At 53.7% G+C, this 20,823-nt stretch overlaps 1 protein-coding gene across 1 annotated transcript; it reads right to left on the bottom strand.

Moving 5' to 3' along the window:
• Positions 1 to 252: 252 nt before the first annotated feature.
• On the bottom strand, positions 253 to 16,778 carry CD101 (CD101 molecule). The gene is made up of 9 exons (XM_032679320.1): positions 16,727 to 16,778; positions 15,245 to 15,622; positions 13,901 to 14,317; positions 11,576 to 11,959; positions 10,417 to 10,800; positions 9,091 to 9,495; positions 4,317 to 4,721; positions 3,065 to 3,460; positions 253 to 517 (listed from the first exon to the last, which is right to left on the bottom strand). Exons 1-9 carry the CDS (start codon positions 16,776 to 16,778, stop codon positions 321 to 323), a joined length of 3,018 nt encoding a protein of 1,005 aa, XP_032535211.1. The 3' UTR covers positions 253 to 320.
• Between the last annotated feature and the right edge of the window lie 4,045 nt (positions 16,779 to 20,823).

The following is a 20,823-nucleotide window of genomic DNA, read 5'->3' as shown; positions in this document are numbered from 1 at the left end:
CCCTTATTCCTGCAGAGGAATAACACCATTTCCACCCACAGTGGGAGATGTGTACTTCAAGAACCTCAAATATGTCACAACAAACAGAGTGTGAAATGGGTGGGTATCTAACCCGAGAGACAGGAACACTTGTTATGAAAACCCTAAACCCCTTGTTTAGTAATTCAAAGCTGCTTCATTCCATCGAAAGCAAAACACACAATTTCAAGGATTCATTGCAAGAGCTACTACAGAAAAGTAAAAAGCCCCTCTGCAAGTACTCAGTCCTCCTTAAGTGTCCAGCTCCACTCCTTCAGGTTACATCTGCCTCTATAGACCAGCTAAGTTGTCTTGACCTCTCCATTCCCGTCCAGTTCCATCAGCTGGTTTCCTGTGACGTTGCCCTTCTTGCTTTTTCTGTATTTGCAGTACCAGCAGGAGACAGCAAGGGCCAGGAGAAGGATCAGAACCAGTGGCAAGTATAGGATGAAGTTCAGCAGTGATGGGGATGAGCAGATCCTAGACATAACAGTTGACTCTGGGGGAAAAAGAAGAAAGAAAAAGTAAGTGAGGCCCCAAGCTAGCATGAGTTTCTCTCTCCTGCTGCTTCTGTAAGTTATCTTCTTAAACATTTTCCCTCAGTCTTCAACAGCCACCAATTTTTAAGAATTCATACAGGCTACCTGAGGAGATGGGGGAGAGAAACCAGGCAATCTGCCTCAGTTTCCTGTCTGGGAAGGTCAGATAAGGCCCCATCTTGTTCATCAGAAACATCCCAACAGAAACAGCATGGTTCTTCAGCCAACCCATTCCATACTGGTCTCAGTAAGGAAAAGTCACACACCCTTCCCCCCCTCGGGTCCCTGCCTGACACCAATGACAGTGGGGTGAGGTAGAGATCTGTCAGAGGCTGCACCACCGAACAAGAAGAGACAAGAGGAAAGCAAAAGAAATCAGATCAAGAGGTCCCTGTCCCACCCAGAGACCTGCCCCTGTCTCTGCTATCATATTTCAGCCACACTGAGCAGCAGGCAGCTGTGAGCACCATCCTCGTCCCTGGCAGCTCCTGCAGAACAGCTCCCCAGTTAAGTAGAGGCTGCCTGTACTGCTGGTGGACCTGTTGGGTGCTTCAAAAAACCATTTTTAATTAGTCCCATACGGGCTGAAAAGCTTTTATTTGCAGCATCTCCATTTTTGTCCTGGGCCCCTTACAGCCACCCATTCATCCCTGCTCCTCACTTGACACAGAGCTCCAACACCACAGACTGACCTCAGATCCATCTGGCCTGTCCTGAAGGGTCATGCCAACTCCTTTGGGCCTGTTTTATCCATCTCAAAGTGTTGTTCCTCAGTTCTCTTTACCCAAGACCCACGTGCAGATGTTTCACTTTTGTTCTGCTTAGTATGTGGCTCTGCTGATTTGAAGCTGTCCATGGGGGACCCACTCAGCCTGGTGGGCCGGGTGGGAACCAACCTGGAGGCTACTACTTGCTGTGAAACTGGCTTTTACCCCTCTACCTCTGAAGCTCTGTGCCCCATCCATACAGGTAGAAGCAGCATTTACTCTCCCATAGGACAGGGAAAAGTCTCCACTACATGAATGCCTCTATAGCACTAGGGAAATATCCTAAATGGCACCACCAGGGATCAGACCTGAAGTTACTCCTGGTTACAGGTAATGACACATGGCTCTCGTTACCACTTGTAAAATTTCAAAACATTTAAATTCATGAGCCAGAGGGGCACATCAAGATACCTGCATCACTAGAGGAGTGCACAAGCACACACACGTGGCCACCCTGCCAAAAAAAATAATAACACAAAAGAGCAGAGAGGGAGAAAGAAAAAAACACCCAGATAATCTCTTGAATTTTGTGAAAACCATGAAAACCACTTGGCAAAAACACTCATGCGAAAACTGGGGGAGAATTTACCAGCAGCTACTGAGCAATTTTAGCAATGGTTACTCCACCAGTAATGGGTCACAAGAGACAGAGGGAACTGATGAAGGAGAAATCTGAGTGCTAGAGGGAGCCATGATGGACAACAGCAGTAACTCAACAGCGGGGGGATGAAGTGCTGTCAGTCCCTCTCTGTGCAATTAAATCTGGATTAGCTCTGCTGTAGGTGCAGTCACGAGAGTAGGCTCCATGCCTGCCTGTGCCAGGAGCAGGCACAAGGGAGGGCTCCACAGGATCACCCTTTCCACGCTGGTCAGCACTGGGAATTGCTGCAGAAGCTATAACCCCATGAAGGCAGCCAGGCTGGCTTCAGGCATGGCAGATCCAGAGCTGAAGGCATGAGAAGAACTGCAGGATCCTCTCAGCTGGGTACAGCATGATTGATTTCACAGTTTATATTTTTTCCTCCACTTGGGTCATCCAAGCCTCCTATTTCCCCAAAGAGCAACATGAATACTTTTTTTCCTGCCTGTTACCTCCCTAAAAACACTGTGTGCACCCAACTGAAACCTTTGCTTTTATTTATTTAAACTTCTGTATGCAGAATTCATCTCTATCTTTGCACCCAGCACGCACCCCAATTCACCCCAGAGAGAACAGAGGCTACTTTTAGAGACCTCACAGGAGACAGGCTTGCCAGAAAACTCAAACCCAGGATTTTTTCCCCAGAACAGTTACTGTTCCGGTCCCAATGGCTCAGCTGAGAGCAGGGATTTGTGACCATGGTCCTGTAGACAGCCCACAAGCCATAAAACATTGTAGACAAAAAGAGCACTCATTGGTAACCTCTGGACCAACACACTTCACAGTCAGAGCTCTTGATATCTCATCTGATCACCACTTCCAACGTTTACAATGCCAAACATCTTGGCAAAACAGCAGGACTGGAATGTCACTGCCTCCCCTACCAGGCCCATAGCGCTTGAAGGGCTCCCAGCACAACCCTGGTGATCCCCCCAGCACTGAGCCCCTCAGCAATCCCTTAAGCAAGCCCTCCTGGCTTTGCTGCACGTCTGCCACTGCAGCCAGCAGAGAGTTGACATCACCCTCCCCACACCCCCCAGCGCGGCTACGGGAACACGAACAGCGCCGGGCGAGCAGCCTCTGTCACCCAGCAGCGTTACCTGGCGGGATGGTGCTGAGCTGGGTGTACCCTGAGCGTGCCGAGGCTTTCAGAGCCCAGTCCTGCCCCTCGCCCTGGCGCTGCCACTCCTGCACCTGGCAGGAATAGAGCCCAGCATCGCCGCTCTCCACGCGGGTCAGCGTCAGGCTGAAGTCACCGGGCGTGGGGCGGCGGAGGTACAGCCTCCCCGCCCGGCCCTCCTGGGGGAGCTGGATGGTGCCGTCGTGGTGGAGGGCGAGCAGGGGACTGTCGAGGCCGCTCTTCTTCACCTGGAACCAGGTGGCTGAGAGGTGGGTGCCGGGCAGGCGGGCACCCTGCAGCAGGCAGGGCAGCGTCACCTCCTCGCCCTCCCTCGCCGAGAGGCTGCGGTTGGTTTTGTCCACCTGCAGCTCACGCTCTGCGGGAGGGTGCAAGCAGAAAGATGTTGTGGTGTTGCACACTGCCGTAGAAATACTTCTGCCTGTGCCCACAGGCTGATGGAAACCTTCTGGAGCAAAGCATGGGGGATTGGGATGGCCTCTTGCAAGGGCCTCTGCAGGACACCCCCAGGCTCCTGTGACTCATTCTCCCTGGGGTGTCACCCTCCCTGTCGTCTCTGCCCCCCACCCCGTTCACAACCCTCTGCTGTAATTCTTCCCACCCGCTCCAAATAAGTGATAAGGCATCCTTTGGACCAAAAGCTTTTTAGGAAGCTGGAATTCTCTGATCCACTTTATCTATGGCTGCAACTCATAAACAAAGTGAGGCTGAGAGAAGGAAGAACTGAGCCAGGGAGACCCACCATGTACTCCAGCAGTGCAGTGATTAAGGTGGGAGCAGCTAAACCCTCAGACTTGTTTCTCAGTAGCAATGTGCTGCAGGGTAAGTAAAATCCAGTGTCTTGCTTCAGGATGCTTCAGGAGCACCAGGAAAGGGCAGATTCTCTATTCACAGTGTTGTACAACCAGTCAACTGCATCATATGTTGGAGGGAAAAGAAAATGCTACAGCTCGCTCTGTTATGAAGCATTTGACTTCATCTGCCAGTGGCAAAAATAGCAGCTGGTTTGGTTTGGGAAGACGTGGTAAATCTCCCTAATTCCCTATTTCCCTTTGAGAGGCACTGACAACTCCTGCATCCCTGAGTCTCAGATCCAAAGCAGGAGCCGCTGCTTCTAAGCCCTGCCAGCTTAGGAAAGTCCTGTCAAGGGGCCTGTCATAAGTTGATCCAGCCTTCTCCAGCAGCACCTATACAAGAGATAACCACCTGCTCACCTGGGAGCTTGAACTCCAGTGTGGTCCTTCCCGATGTTCCCTCTCCGAGTTTGTACCAGCCATCCACCAGCCAGAGCCACTCCTCTACCACACAGTAGTACCTGCCCCGGTCCCCGAGGTTCGCAGACAGAATCTGCAGCCAGAAGACGTTGCTGGACACCCTCTGGCTCAGGAACCGGGACTTTTGGGCAGGAGAGCTGAATTCAGGCCCGTATTCCAGTACGCCGCTGTAGTTGGCCCTGATGATTTGCAGGGGGGTCCCATCTGCCAGAGGAGGCAGGAGGTACCAGGTAACAGCGAGCTGTGAATTATTCTGGGCAAACACAATCCGGCACTCGATGGCCGTGTCAGCACTGCTGGCAACCTCCACAGAACTGTCTTCCATGGAAACCCGAAGCCTGCTTTCTAAAATGGAGAAACAAAATAATAATAATGGCTGGCGGCAGCTGATGACACAGGGATGCTGTCAAGGAGAGGAACAGGGCTGTCCTGAGAAAAACACACCGAAAGAAGAGGGAGGAAGAGGGTGTGCAAAGGACAAAGACTCATTAGGGGATGCTGGAGCAGAGGGTGGGGGAAGGAGCAAATCATCACACACTTGCTTGAACAATGGCAGGGAATCACAACTGGGTGTTACTGGGCAGGAGAGTAGCAGATGAGGTGCCTTGGAGACCACGGAGCGGGAATGGGGGATGGAGGCAGCCACTGTGTTGGAGCTTGGAGGCAAAGCCTCTGTCTGAAGCAAATGTGTCTGTCTACCACAGCTTCCATCAGCAGGCTCACAGATACGTGACAAAACCAGCCCACAGCTTTGGAGACTGTGAACAAGTGTCTTTCATCACAGAGAGACAACAGAGCCTGTGTGGGTTTCACTAACAGTTGCCACCTCAGGTGTTTGCTGTGGTTATTAATCTAAAACCACATGACAGAGTCCTGCACATCCGCTGTGATTGCACCCAGCGATCGTTCAGCTGAGCACTGCTCAGTTCCGGAGAGCAGAGCTGTGGTGCTGCCTGCAGCTCTGCCCCCAGGCAGCCTGCACCGTTGTTCCCTAGGTGCCTGTACTGCTCCTGGTCTGAGGGACCCTCTTCCCACAGCACATCACCTGTTGCTGGTACCTTTCCATCTCCTCCAGCAGTGGAAAGGCTGCAAACCGGTATCTTTAAAGATCCTCCAACCTCCTGCATTTCCCCTCAACCCTGCCCCAGCTGTCAGGGGAAGGAGTGCACAGAGCTATCTGCCTTGGGTAGGCAGAAATTATTCAGCATGAGACACCATCAGGGCTTTAAGGGACTGTAGGCTGAGTTTCCATTCTCAGGGCTTTCCTTGCATATGAGCTGAACAGTTGGCCGTGGAGGCTGGGGAGAACTGAGCTCCCTTAAGCTCAGCCCCTGGGTACTGGTTTGGGGACAGGCTGCAGAGGACACACTGAGATGCTCCCTCAGAGCATCTTAGACCCCTGCCCTTGGCCACAGGCTCAGCAGGGTGCTCTCCTCCACAGCATCTTCCCAAGGGATGCAACAGCAGCAGGTTATGGAGAGGGCTTTGGACCAGGAGGGAGCTGTGGCTTCTCCTACAGGGGCTGATGGAGAAAAGCGACACCACAGGAGAAAGCTTGAGCATTTCCCCTTCCTTCAAGCATTTCCTCTCAAAACTCAAGCAATCCACTTTAGAGGCCTTCACTGCCTCTCGAGACTGGTCAGTGCAAGATACTCCAGCTGATGGCTCTTGACATTCCTGTAAATTGTCTCTGCCTCTATGTCAAATTCGCCAGCAAAATCTCCCTGCTCATATCCACTTATGCTGTTCTTTTTCTTTGTACTCTATTGCTCTTCCTTCTCTCTACAGACAGGCACATTGGCACCAAAAGGTTGACAGTTTCCTCCACAGAGGGACTTGCACAAGTCCCACAGCAACACTCACAAGGAGATCAGGGAGGTGGCTGCTCCCAAGGGATCAACAAAGTGCTGTCCTGCATTTCACAGCACATATTTGCTGTTGTAAAGAAACGGGTATGGGCAAGAAGCAGAAGAGAGGGGAAAGCAGTCACTCTAATTAGGAAGCTGTGGAAACTCATCAGATCCATGACACAGAGATCACACAGACTCGAGCACACTGTATGCAAGGTGATGTCTTCCAACTTCAGTACTTAAAAGCATACCCATCCCAGAGCCAGCTCTGTGGAAGAACAAATCTTCAGAGGGGAACACTGGACATACTCAAAAGCTGTTTGGAGACAGTCTCGGACAGCCTGTTCTAGGTGGCCCTGCTTGAGCAGGGGGTTGGACCAGGTGACCTCTAGAGGTCCCTGCCAAGCTCTGCCATCCTGTGTTTCTGTGACAGGTGAACTGATCACACTGGAAAAAATAAGACACTTAACTTCAGCTGCTCAGTACCAAGGCATACTACTCAGCCAGTCAGCAAAGTGCCAGGGGAGGAGGGGATAGGGGGGCTCTTGCTGGAATATGGCCCAGCCTGACACCTGCTGGGGCAGAAAATGCTCCAGAAAAGGAAAAGCTACTAGAGCTCAGAGAGGAGCTATGGGAACTGCTGCCTTGAGCACTTGATTCTGATGAGTAAAATTGCTGTTACGCTCTCAGAGATCACCTCAAGAGGAATCAGAGCACTTTCTGCAAAGCCCCTTTTTTTCCAGCTCCAGGTCTCCTCTCTCTGCTGCTGAAGATCAATTACCAAAAGGGCAGAGCAGCTGCCTGCCTCTTCCTTTCCCACACAAAGCCATGGTGCTGTTTTCCCTTTCGTTTTCAATCTAATTAACCAAGCTGAGCATCTCGCTGCCCGTCTCCCTGTGAACCCTCACTGCTGACACCACGCTTCCTGCCCAGCCCAGGAGCAGTGGAGCATGCAGAAGGGCATGGACACTGCAGTGACCCATGTGGGCAGCTGGCTGGAGGGACAGAAGGTAGAAAGGCCCCTGCAGCTCGCTCCAGACACAGGGGAAGCCACCGCAGGTGGATGCACTGAGAGGCTGATGGGAGCATCTGCCTGCCCAGGGAATTAATTATGGGACCCACACAAAAAAATCAGAAATGGAAAAGACCTGTTCTCCTTCCCTGCCTGTTGTAATGCTTCATGCACGTCCCTCCTGTCTGAAGCTGACCCACAGACCAGATCCACAGGGGCATGTAAACTCCTAAAGCTCTAAGTGACACCAAGCACTAAATGAAGTGTAGCAGCAGAAGTCAAGACCTCCAGTATCTCTGCGGGTTCCAGCTATAAGATTTTGTATGTGAAGAAACAGGCTGGTGATTTTCATGATTTGCAGCTTAATTTTCTGCAGCTTTGCCTCACCCTGTTGCTGCTAGAGTCGGCTTCCTTCCCAGACTTCTCTCCCTTCCCAAATATCCTTCGCTGGCTCGTTGCTGCCTTTCTGAGAGAGACAGTACTAGACCCGGCAGCCACCTCCCACTGTGCACCACCCTCTCCCAGTTCCCACCATCTTCACAGTGTTGCATCATCCAGCAACAGCTGCAATACATTTGGAGCCAAATGTTGTAATATCTTCATGGCGTCGCTGCTACCATCTCCTCTTGTAGATGCTCCAAAATTACACCTGCTCATCTTAATGCCATTTACACAAGAGATGTATGCTCGTACACGCTGTTTATTCTCATCCTTAGCCCGCAGCCCCCACCCTGCCCCAGATGGCTGTGGCTCAGCCAGCTGAGCAGCCCAGCACCCAGCTCCACAGGGGGTAAGGAAAGAGCAGCAGTGGAGCAGGAGGGAGAACACCACAGAAATGAGCCTGAACAGGGAAGGAAATGTGTTAGCTTACGCTACAGCAAACCCATCAGTTAAAAAACATGGAAAGCAACATAATTTCAGTTCACTGGGTCGTGATTCCAAAAATCCAAGAATTTAGAAGGAGGAGCACTTGATGCGTGAAAAAAGAGCAAGAACCACCCCCCCCCTTTTGTTGGCAGAACAGAAGTGAGTGAAAAAAAATAAACCAAGCTGTATTCTCACACCTGCCTCCTCAGGCCTCTTAAGTTTTTGGCCAGGACAAACCCTTCAATTCCTCCAGCAGCCCCATCCACGAGCAGAGCAAGCTGACAGCACGGTGCTGCCAGGGGTGGCAGGGAGCAGGCACACAGAGGGCTGAGGACTGTCTGCAGCATCTCTCTTCCACAAGAGGATGAGGCTCCCTGAGTTATGCTGGCAGGCACAGTGGCAGCACATGCCCTGCCTGCAGTGGTGGCCTTAAAAGGGAACCCTGGGCAGGGCCCCTCAGCTGAGCAGCCCACCTGTGCTCGGGAGGAGACACCTCCCCACGGAGCCCCTGGCACCTCGCTGCTCAGTGCTGGCTCCCAGCCCCTCAGAGAGCCCTGGTGTTTTCTCAGCACACTTCCAATACACTGGGGGAAGCTCAGGGAACACAGACATCCCAGCAGCTTTGGGGGCCAGTCTCTCTCCACTGTCCTCCAGAAGCCCAGACCATGGGGGGGGGGGGTACCTCATACCCCCCAGCATTCAACTGGGCTTCTCTGGGGGCACTACTTCTTTCCAGAAACAAGGCTTAAAATCCTAGTGGCATAATCTGCAAATAAATAGATTTTGCCATTGGCCAATGGCAAATTTGCCTCTGAGGTTGCTGTCAGGTGCTGAGCAAGCAAGAGAGCAGGCAGAACCACCTCACGCAGCCCTGGGAGATGACCCTGCTGAGGACACCCCAGACATCAGTGGTCCTGATTGCCCTGGCCATGTTTGTTCATTTAAAGTTGCAGAAGGAGAGACCTCTGATGAAGACACTGCTTACCTGGCAGCACCACCTTTATCCCCACAGGATTGGAGCTGGTGGTGGCCGCTGGCTGCCCCAGGGGCAGGACATTCCTCCTCCAAACCTCCACCTCACACTGGTACGTCCCCTCGGCGGCGGCCACGGCACTGTGGACGTGCAGCCTGAAGGAGGTGTCAGCCTTCATCAGCTGGGCTTTCTCCCTGAAGTGTGACTGTGCTGCCACCCAGGCCACAGTGCCATTGGGAAAGACCTGGACCAGCTCATGGTAGGGGCTGGTGGGTGGGCTGGGCTGGAAGAGCCACCGCACGGACGCCGGCACCTCCTCAAGGGTGTAGTTGGCACTCACTTGGCAGACGAGTTCAAAACTTTGCCCGTACCTGACGGTGGCAATTCGGCTCCTCAGCATAGCACGCAGAACGAGACCTGCTCGGGAGGAGAGAGCCCTTGGCACCAGGACAGATATCCTGCCCTGTGCCATCTTCCCACCACCCTTCCCACGCTGCCCCAGCCACCACAACCCCACGGAGGCCAGCAGTCCTGCTGCTGCTGCTCTCCCAGTGCCACTCTCACTTAGGTGCACTGTGCTCTTCCAGCCCCGTGTGGCCCTCTCCTATCCAACTCCCACCCTCCCAGTCCCTTGGACAACCCTGAGTACCCTCTTTTCCAGGGTGCCCCATCCCACACCGAGACAAGGAGCCAGGGATCCTCCACTGATGCTACTGTCCTGTTTGCAGCTTCCTTACACCCTCCACAAAACCTGAACAACTCCCGTGGCCTGGCCCATCCTCCCAGGCACCCAAGCAATAAGAAAGGGAAAACAGCCTAAACCACAGCCAAAATCTGTCTCTCCATAAAGGCACCCATTCCAGCAATTAAAAGAGGAAACATGGGGATTGCACACCAGGGAGGTTAGCAGCTCTGCACTCAGACAAGAGGGCAGGAGAAGCAATCAGATGCCAGCACCAGGGGTGTGTCTCTGACAAAGGCCACCAGACAACTCAGCAAGTGCCTTTGTTGAGCTTAATTACTGTAAGCAATTATGCTGTTAGAACAGATATTTTTTATTTCAAGGTAAGGAGACAGCCAGAAGACCTGCTGAACAAGCCACTGCCATTCAGGTGTCCAGGCATTTTAGCTGCTGTGTCCCACTTGTCTCCCCCAAAACACCTCATGGAGGACTCCAGCATCCTGGCAGAAATGGGGAATCTGAAGGACTCCAGGGCCAAGTGATCAGCCCTGCAGCAGCAGCAGAACTCAGGGCACAGCAGGCCTATGTCCTACTGACATGTCCACCTGCTTCTCCAGCCTTGCCTCCAATCCAGAAACAGGGGTGACCCAACTTACCCATGGAGCTGACTGCCACTGCTGCCTCCCCTTGCTCTGTCCAGCTTTGGCCTCGGGACCACTCTGTTGCTTCACATCTGTACTTCCCACCATCCTGCTCATCCAGCGTGCTGGGGATCACCAGGGTGAAGGTGCCAGAGCTCGCTTTCTCCAGCCGGAGGCTCCCCCGAGTCCTGCCGTCCTGGTAGGTGCTCCCCAGCCTCAGGCTGCCATCCTGCTCCATGGTGGCCACCAGCACCCCGGGCTCTGGGCGCTGTGGGGGCAGGTGCCACCACTGCACAGACACGGGGCTGGTGGCTCCTTGCACCTCACAGTGGAGGATCAGGGAGTCTCCTGCCGTGACCTGCGGCGTGCTGGTGGACACGGACAGGCGCATGCGGCTCTCTGCAAACAACAGTCAGCGTGTTGGAGGGGATGTTGTTGGGCTCCTCAGAGAAAGCCAGAGGTACTGTGGCATTAAATTGAAAAGACTAGCAAAGCCTTGACATCGGAAAAGGAAAGGAACTGAGGAATTGCCTGAAATTTTGAACCAGCCTTTTCTTACGAATTTGAAGAAATCTTTGTGGGATTTGGGTTTTTTTCTTTGTTTTTTTTCCAGCTAACATCATTCTTGGGACATGAATACATAAAGAAATACTTAAAAAATGGAGTCCCAGCAGGCAGCTCTTGCTACATGACAATAATCATCATCTAGCTATGGCAAGGAAACCATGAGTCTCCTACACATCTTTCTCAGAGTGGTCTCTCACAAGCCATCCTTCCACAACAGGGAGAGAACCCTGATGGAAATGGCAGTGAACCCTCTCTCCAGAAGCACCTGCTCTGCAGGGTCATCCTCTGACACTAAGGTGTAGCAACAGGCATTGCTTATAATTTTCTGTAGCAAAGACACAGGAGGACTCAGACTGCCCAGAATTCTACCTACTTGCCCCAAAACTTACTGCAAAGAGACTGAGCTAAAGGTTTACACTTTGTTGACAGATGCTGCATCTGTCGTGATAACGTTTGCCAGAACAAACGCTTTTCCCATTATCTACCAAAAACTATTGCATATTTAGAGTCTTGCTGCCCCTGCCAAGATGAGCCCAGACTTAGAGCGTTCCCCAGCCAAGGATCCTACAGACTTTACCCAGAAGAGCAGCCATTAGGATTTACTGACCTATCGGCTTCACGTTGACTTGGATGCCTGATGACAGGTTGGTTTGGATGCCGTGCAAGTCTCCAGGAGTCTTCATTTCTGACACAGAGCAGCGATATGTACCATTGTCCCTCAGCCCCACCTCGTAGATGGTGAGAGCATAAATTGTGTTGCTTGGCTTGAGTGCTCGGAGCTGCCCCAGCTTGGCTCTCCCCTCATATTCTTCCTCCCAAGTCAATACCCCATGGGGGTCAACCCTGGCCACTTCCATGCTATTGAGGAGCCAAATCACTTGGAAGTGCCTGCTGTCGCTCTTCTGAGCTTCCACCGTGCAATTCAGCTGCAAAGTATCTCCTTCAGAAAGGGAGTTTTCAGCAGCAGCAATGTCCACAGAGAGGTCTCTGCCTGTTGACAGTCAAAAGCAAAGAGAGTGATAAGTGGCTCTTCCCATGCTTCCCTCCCACCTGGCAGCACCAACGGCCTTGCAGAGAGCAACAGGAGGGAATTCTCCATTGAAATATTTTCTTTCATTAGAAAAGTGATCAGGATGGAAAACGTTGTCCAGGGGGAGATTACAACCCTGGAGATGGTTGCCAGTTCCAGGCACTAAGCAGCAGTTGCAGGTGGAAGAAGTGCCAGGGCCCTGAGGAGCTGAGCTCCCCCCTTCAGAGTGTCACTGTGGTGCCCTGCAAGTCCAAAAGCAAGGGCAAGGCTGTAGCTTGGAAGCAGAACAGAGCACCTCCCAGACCACAGTTGGAAGGGCTCAAATAGCATATTGAAAGCAGAGTACCCAGAGTGAATTTAAACACTGGTTCATAAACAGTTTGCAAACAGGAATCCCAGCTGCTGGAGATATGTTTGGCATTCCTAAATATTTGCTGGAGAGTTTATAGAAACCAATGAAGCTGTTAACCGCGGTCGGAGTGGTTGCTGGTTCCCAGCATGATGGGGTGCTCAGTCCTGCAGCCTGGGCTCTCCCACTGGGTGCTAGAGGGCCCTGCAGAGCTGATGGAAGGCTTGAACACCTGCTGCAGTTCCTCCATGGCAATACCAGCAGGTCCAATAGAGCCACCATAATGCCCTCTTATCACTATCACCTCCCTTCTACCCTGAATAGACACCACATGATAAATACCAAGCTCTGACAAGGTTTCTCTAAATGATCCTGTGACACTGGTACCTGAAGCCACACCCTACCAGTGTGCCTCTTCAACAAGCAGATGCAGGGAAGCTCACTGACTGCCATTGCTCCCCAGGCAGCAGCAGACCTGGGAAGCCTTTGCTGCAAACACTGTGCGATAAGAGGAATAAAACTTTGCTAGTCAGCCAGGTTTCAGGAAACAGACGCTGACAAGGAGAGACCACACTTCCCTCCCCCAGTACCTTGCTCCCCTGAGCCCCACACAGGGTGCTTGGTTCTTAACCAGCTGTTTCTTTGGTTTCCTGCTCTGACTCACCACCCTCCCACGAGACACAGGTTCCCCTCACCACCCTGGCTCTGTAGCCTTCTCCATCTGCCCTGAGCCACGGGGACAGGGTACACCACCTCCCCAGGCACCTTTTCAGTGGGAGACTTGCTCCTCTTTTACTGCCTACTGTTGCGTATGTTGAAGGACATCAACTAGACACAGTCTTGTCTTGGCTGCTTTGAAGTAAAACTTACTGGTGGGGAAAGAGATTTTCCCTTCCTCTGGGCACAGCTACTCACACACTCCTGGGAGCAGAGCAGGGTGAGGGACCTCAGCCAACAAAGGGCTTGTGGCAGGAGGGATGTCAGGCAGGGTGCTCAGAGGAATGGCCTAGTAAACAGCAGCACCAGTTGCTCTGGAAACTGGCAAACTGGTGCCTGCACAGACAGACAAGCCACCCCCAACAGACACTGGAGCTGTGCAGCACATGCAGTACATCCCCACATCCCTCTGCCCCTGTGGCTGACGAGCAGCTCACTGTGGTGTACTTTAAGGCAACAAGACCCTGGAGGCAGTCTAACAACACAGTTTTTTGCACCCTGGAGCTTAACGCTGCCAAGGAGCCAGGCTGCTGCAGGCACACTCTGCTCTCTCCGCTAACACCTCACATGGCTCTGTGAGACTGAGTGATTTGTTTGAGATTTGGCTGCATGAACATCCAAAGTGTGAAGCACCAACAGCTCCTGAACCAGGGGCTGCCGTGGCCCTGAGCCAAGCCCAGCCCACCCCCTCAGAGCCCAGCAAAGGGCAGCCAGACCCACCAGCTTGTCCCCGGGCTGTGACAGAGGCAGCAAGTGAAGGGCACTGAAGCTGCTGCAGTAGAGCCTTGAATGCACAAGGGAGTTGGAGCCAACACGTGAGTTTGCAAGAGCCTTACCCTGGCTCATGACTGTCAGCGATGTCCTCTCTGTCTGCTTGTGGGAGATATCCTTCCAAGTCTTGTCAGGATCCTCAATCCACTCGGCTGCCTCACAGTACAGCTGCCCCTGGTCGGATGGCTTCACTCCCCCGAGGAAGAGCTTGTACGTGGTGTTCCCAACCTTGTTCAGCCTCACGTCCCCCACCAGAAACCTCTGCACGTAAGAGGGTCCTGGCTTCAGGATGAAGTCCTTGGAGAGGGTGAGGACCTCCTCAGCTTGGTGCTCTCCTGCTCCCCGAAGGTGGTACCAGCCAACTGAGAGATGTGTGTGCTGGGTGGTGGACTTGGACACCTCACAAGTGAGCTCCACTGCATCCCCTTCAGTGAGGGTGAGGAGCTGGGGTGCCATGGAAGCTGAGAGGGTGTCTGCAATCACTGAGCATGGGGGAGAAATAAATACACAGTCATAGAATATCCTGAGTTGAAAGTGACCCGTGAGAATTGCTGAGTCCAGCTCCTGGCCCTGCACAGGACAACCCCCAAAAAACCACAGCCAGGCCCTAAGGGATCTGACAACACGTGAGAGACATCATTTGTAGCTGACTGATAAGGCTTCTGTCAGCTTATGTTGAGGTGTGACATGGCTAAAACCTCAGCAGGGAAGAAAGAAAAGTGAATCTTTTGCAGTACACTCTACAGTCAAACTACAGTCAGCACTAATTAGGCAACCCCAAAGAGAGTAAAGTCTATGCCCTTACTATCCCAAATGCAGACTGGTGCAACACCAAGATAAAGGAGAAAACAGGGCTGAACACCAAGTGGAAGTATCATACCACCACACGGATTTGGTGGGCTCACAGCAGGGTCTTTCCTTTTGCCTCTCCACCCCATTGCCTTCCCTCACCCAGTGCTCTGCAAGAGCTGCTACCTTCCTCCATCTATGGGTATCTCACTTGGGTCAATAATCTGACTTGGGAGGACACCAACACATAATGCACAGAACCCGAAAACTCCTGCCCTCCTAAATGCTTGGCTGTGAAATGCCAAGTCTACATCAGGAGCTGAGTTAAAGTCAGGCCATGGGAGAGCAGAGGCTTCCTCTCCCTTCCCTTGCCCTGGCTGGGAGACAATAGCCAGAGAACCTGCAAGGGGATATCTGGGCACCCCTCCCTTAGCAATCCCACAGGGGAGAGAGAAGGAAAATTTGTGTCCACCAGCCCCACTAATCACCCCTTTCCCCAGCTGCCCCTCTGACAGAGACGCAGAGGTGAGCACTTCTCACCAGCGCAAACGTTGGGGCACAGCAGGAACTCGCCGGTACCCCTGCCCAGGGGGGAGCGGGGGCTCTCCTCCGGGACCCACCTGAGAGGTTCATCTTGGCGCTGTAGCTCCCGAAGTACCTCTCGTCGGTGTTGGGCGTGTGGCACTCGTACTCCCCGGCGTCGCGGTCCTGCAGCTCCGTGATGTGCAGCAGGACGGCGTCCCCCTGCACCCGCTCCACGTAGATCCCGCGGCCGCGCACGCGCTGGGTGTAGATGGCGTAGGGGAACGAGGGGTCCACGGTGCTGATGATCTGCACCTCCCGCTCGGGGGCCGAGGGCAGGTAGATGGACCACTGGAAGTTCTGCTCCGCCGGGCCCTGGTAGCCGCTCACCTTGCACCACAGTGTGACGTGGGAGCCCCTCACGCGGTGGAGGGGACCCTGCTGCACCGTCACCACGCGCTGGGCAGGGGTCAGACCTGCGGTCAGCAAGCAGGCAGCACACAGGGTGTTTGCAGGGGTACGTGCCACCCTGAGGGGGGCTGCACACCCAAAATGACGGTGGCTCTGGGCACGCACGGGACCGCAGCACAGCGCTGGAAAGAATTGCTGTGCAGCCTCGTTCTTCGAAGCGCCAAGTCCAAGGGATTTCACACCCCTTGCGGCTTCAAGAACAAGTCGTATAACAACAGATCCCGAACTTCTCTCCTAGCACGCTGGGGGTCACACAACAGAGGCCAGGGGATCGTGGCCAGAGGGCTGCCAGGCCTGTTCGTGCCTGAAGAGCATCTCTCAGCCAGCATTGCAGAGGGAGCAGCAACCAGGCTGAGATCACTGGAGGAAGCTTGTGGCGTGTTAAGATTAAGAGGGCCAGGCACTCAGGTCCTGCACAAACCGTGGGGGAAAGGGAGCAAGTGCCAGAGCTGACCACTGCCAGAGAAGGAGTTGCAATGCAGAAGCCAAGGGACATGGAACAGTGGAGGTAAGCAGCAGGTTGGATACTGCAGAGGTGCTCCACAGGCAGAAACTGGGGAGAGCGCAGGAGAGGGGGCCAGCAAGAGCTCCACTGAAGGCAGGGAACACCGGGGGACATCAAGAGCTCCCTTCATTTCTGCTTGCAGAGGGTTTGGGGAGGTGGTGGCCACACATGGACCCTCCCCTTATGCATAGCTCCCAGAGGTGACACTCATTCTATTCTGATTCTCAGCATGCACACTAAGCAAAATGCCCATTGGATGTGGATACAGAGACAAAACGCAACTGTGACGGTCTGAGAAGAGAGCTGGTGATGGCACAGCCTTCAGAAATTCTCTCCCAAGGCAAAAGGGGATGAGGTAACCCCCCCACACCTCCAGCAGCCACTCAACAGGGATGGGTATGTCCCTCACCGAAACCCTGCTAGGGTTGGGGTTGTCATTTTGGAGTGAAACTGCAGTGCAAAAGGGAGCACAGGCTGATGAGCCTCTTCCCACGGCCACCGAGCCAGAGCAGCGCTGGCTGAGCCACCCGCCTGCACCAAGGGGGTGTTCTGCTTTCCCCACAACTGCCCCAAGAAAGCTCCTACCACCGGGCAGGGCACTCACCCAGGACGAGGAGGAAGAGGAAGGCAGCTGCCAGGCACTGTGCCAGCCCCATTGGAATCATCTCTGCTGGGATCCTCTGCCAGAGGGGCGGGGGTGGTGGGTTCTCACGGGCGATGGCGACAGCCACCCCGCTATTCCGAAAGCGGCTGGGAGGAAACTGCCTGTCAGTGGTGGTTTCCCCTACTTAGTGTGGCAGAGAGAGCTTAGAGAGTGCAGTGACACGGCAAAGTGACACCCTCTGGGAGGTGACAGCCAGCACCCCATCCCCAAGACAAGCATGATGCCCTAAGCCCCTTCTGCCCCTGTGTCTGTACCAGGTGCCCACTGGCTGTGGGTTTGCTGTCCGACAGCAGCCCCCCCTGCCAGCAGCGGGGGCAAGGGGCTGGACTCCAGGGAGGTATGGAGGCAGATTTCTGGGGCTGAAGCTTCTGGCAGCTGTTTATTTCCCATAGCTGCAGACAGCAGCATGATGCCTTATGTCCAGGTTGGGGTGGCACAGTGCTCCTTGGAGATGACTGATGCAGCTCTGCCTCAGGGTGCAGTAGGGCACCCCAAGTGGGGTGTCTCTCCCACAGCACCCCCACCAGCCCATCAGCTGCACGGTCAGGAGACTCTCCACCATAACAGCCAGTCCAACCAGCTTATTAGTTCCTGAAGGTTCACCACAGAGCCAGAAATCACCCAGGAATCCTGTATCCTGTATGCATATTCCATGGGCAGGCACTTAGATGTGAGGGATCCTGGCCCAGCAATGTTCACAAGGGTGATGAGGCTATGGAGGAGCTGCTCTGGAGGGGTAAGACCAGGAGGCTCCAGCACAATCCCAGAGGCAAGTGCTGTGGCATCATGTCATCAGCACTATGTGGCCTGGTACAAGCTGCTGCTCCTGTTGGCAGGTGCCAGGGACATGGTGGGAGGCTGACAATGGTACATCCTGGGCAGGGAAAACCCAGTCTCGCAGGCATGCAGCCAAACACTGGAGATGAGTTCAATCCAGAGATACTCTCTGAAGTTATTTGTTTGGGGGGGGGGGTTGGTTTTTTTGGGGGGAAGGAGGTTGTTTTGTTTGGTTTGGGGTTGTTGGGGTTTATTTCCCCAGAAAGGCTGGTGGCACAAAGCATTTACCCCTGAGCCACACTGCTCCCACTGTGCTGCTGGAGGAATTGACTGAGTGACTAAATAAGCTCAGGGATTCACAAGCAAAAACCAACTGTAAAACAACTCCTCTTGCTTGATCCCATGGGGCTCCTAGAGGGAATGAGATTCATGTAATGAACCAAAACAAACACAAGGTCCCTTCTTTCCCCTTTAAGAAAAAAATCAACTCGTGTGACAGCCTGAAGGGCCAGGAGATGGAGTGAGGCCCCTTCCCAGCTGCAAGGCTCAACCCTCCATTAGCCAACTCCTCATCAGCCTCAGCAGACAGCTCCCATAGCACCATGTAGCTCTCCAGAAAGCCAAATCCAGACTGGGGGATGGCCTGTTGCAGCAGGCAGAGAGGTGCCTGCAGGATCCCACCTGTCCCCTGCCACCCAACCTCATTGCAACGAAATGGAGCAGAGAAGCACCTGTTTGGGGGGAAGAAGGGGCAATGCAGGGCTGAAACCCATGCACTGACTCCTCAGAGAAGGTGAGCAGGTACAGCAGAGGCTGGCAAGTGGTGGAGTGCCCCAGCACACCTGTTGGTGAGGAGGGCCCAGGCCCTAAGGCAACAGGACACAGCATGGTAGGCTTCCATTCCCTGCTGCAGGATGGAACCTTCCCACCTCAGAAGGAAAGGGATGAAGAGGTTTGCTTTCCAAGGGCAATCCACTGCCAGCAGTGCCCTGGGGAATGATCCTGTTGACAGTAAGCCAACCCACTCACCGCTTTGGAGGAGAGAAAGCATCAAAAGCATCTCTGCTGGAGAGACAGAGTAAATGGAAAGGAAACTTGGAGTTCAACCTCAGTGAGCTCCCGACAGTCAGTGTGCAGATAAATACACACTCGGGGACTGTTTAACTCCAAGCTTGCAACTCTAATGATGCATGAGTTGCTGTTTACATTTGCAGTAGAGAAACCAGGGAGAATAGGATTGCCTAGCCCAGCCCTGCCCTTGGCAATGATGATGCTCTGTGGACAAAACCAACAGCTCCCTCTCCCTGGGACTGCACGGTGTAAAACTCACCCTCTTCCTCCCTGTGAAATCAGTGCAAGCAGACATACAGCAGGGCTGTTAACCACACGAGGCAGAGTAAAGGAAGGGGATCAGAGAATCTTTTACAAACCACATCAGTGAATCCAAATCCATGGGGAGAAAGATTCCCTTGCCCTGCTTTCCTGGGAATGACACCAGGGAGGAAGCGAGGGGGAAATATGCTTCTTAGGTAGCACAGAGGGTCCCTGCCCATACCCACATGGAGCAGAGGACTTGCCTCCTCTGAGCCAGGTGGTGCCTGTGCCCATGCACCTCACGTGGTGAACTGAAGTGCTGGACCAGGCCCATGGGGATTAAACACTACTGACCTCTAGCCTTTGGAAAAGCCTGGCTACTGCCAGCACTGCAGCAGCAGGGCTGCTTCTCAGCACACCCCAGCATGGCAGCACCGTCTCCCAGTCCAGAGCATAAAAACCATAAGACTGGAGATGACCTTGCCCACAGAACTGGCTTTGCCTTCCACACTGGTGATGACCATCTTTAATAACTCACATATCCATTCTCCTTCTTCCTGCCTCCCTGGATTCCTTTGAAGGCACCCTTTTTGGATGCTGCTCAGCCACTTTGGGCCAAGGCTTTCCAGAAAAACACCACCAAAAATGCAGTATGGAAAGTTTTACCAAGCCCAGTGCAGCCAGGGTGGAGACTACCTAAAAGCGCACAGCAGCCATCAGCAACATCCATGGTGGCTTGGAAACCTCCTGGATAGGCAAGTGCTGACCAGGTACTCATCTTACACACTACAAGGAGCCTGGGGAGGGATAGGAATAAGGATCACTCCCAGATCAGGGTAGAAATGCTACAGAGGAAGCTGTTGGGGATGAAGGGTGTGACCCCATACTCAGTGTTGATTTTTAAAGAGAAGAGCCAACTAAGACCCAAAAGCACTTAGGCAACCATAGGGGAAAGGCTGCAGACTGGATCCCTGGCTATATGGCTCCTATGAGCTCCCTCACCCCATCTCAGTGCCTGGGATTAGGGAAGCTATGGTTTCCTCTGCCTGCAGCCATCACATTCATTGCTGGCTTCCACTGCAAAGTTGCAACAAACCCCACCTTCCAAAGAAATCAAACCATGTTGTGGGCAAATCCAGCTTTTCACAGGAAGGGTTTTCAGCCACTGCCAAGGTTGCTTGGTCCGGGAGATAAAAACAAAAAAACAAAACACAGCCAAAACCAGTTCTTAAAAGGGAGGGTTCCCTCATGAGTTTTTGTCATTTCTGGGAGGGGTGTGAGCTCTGGGGCCTCTGCTCAGCCCCCTGGCTCTACCACCTCCTAACTCCCATCGCAGCCAGCCCTCAGCAGTGACCTGCCAGTCACATCTCTATGCACACAGATGGGCACCCCGGGGCACCCAGAGCAGAGAAAAGCAGGTGGCAAAAGGAGACAGAGACTAATCTGAGGCATCAGGGTCCCAGCAGAGAAGCTGAAAGGGAAAAAGACATCACAGGCCTCTCCTACCAGCCCCCTTCAGCTTGTGCATCCTGCCCAGGAGTAGCGTGGGTGGGAGCCCTGCTCCCCAAAGGCTGTCAGGAAGGCAAAGGCACGTGGTGCCTGCTTGGCTGTAAACACCTCTGTGCCCTGCAAAAGGGCAGCTGCAGAGAGCTCTCTGCATTTCAGGCTGCTCTTGCAACCCAGTGGGGAGGGGAAATAGAGCCCGGGGGTGCAGGCTGGAGGTAAACTCTCCAAAAACGCCGCCTCCACTTCACACATCTCAGGAGCCCTGCCCCCCACCCAGCAATGCCATTGCCGTATGCCCGCAGTGACTGCGGAGAGGCAGGAGGGCAGGGAGGGATGGAGGCTGCAGCCTCGAAAGTGAGAGGCTGGCGCCGGGCAGGGTTTGGGGGGGGGGGGACGCAGAGAAGAGCTCAGCATGAGCCGGGATAATCTGGCAGTGTTGG

This window comes from Chiroxiphia lanceolata, chromosome 2, assembly GCF_009829145.1.
Source record: "Chiroxiphia lanceolata isolate bChiLan1 chromosome 2, bChiLan1.pri, whole genome shotgun sequence".
Classification (NCBI taxonomy): Eukaryota; Metazoa; Chordata; class Aves; order Passeriformes; family Pipridae; genus Chiroxiphia; species Chiroxiphia lanceolata.
This window is presented reverse-complemented; position numbering and strand designations above follow the sequence as displayed.

Coding starts and splice junctions, on each gene's coding strand:
- CD101 (XM_032679320.1), bottom strand. CDS start 16,778: ATGGGGCTGGCACAGTGCCTGGCAGCTGCCTTCCTCTTCCTCCTCGTC. Junction 14,318..15,244: donor CGCCAAGATGAACCTCTCAG/GTGGGTCCCGGA, acceptor CCCCATGCTCAG/TGATTGCAGACACCCTCTCA. Junction 518..3,064: donor GCTCAGCACCATCCCGCCAG/GTAACGCTGCTG, acceptor TTTTTCCCCCAG/AGTCAACTGTTATGTCTAGG.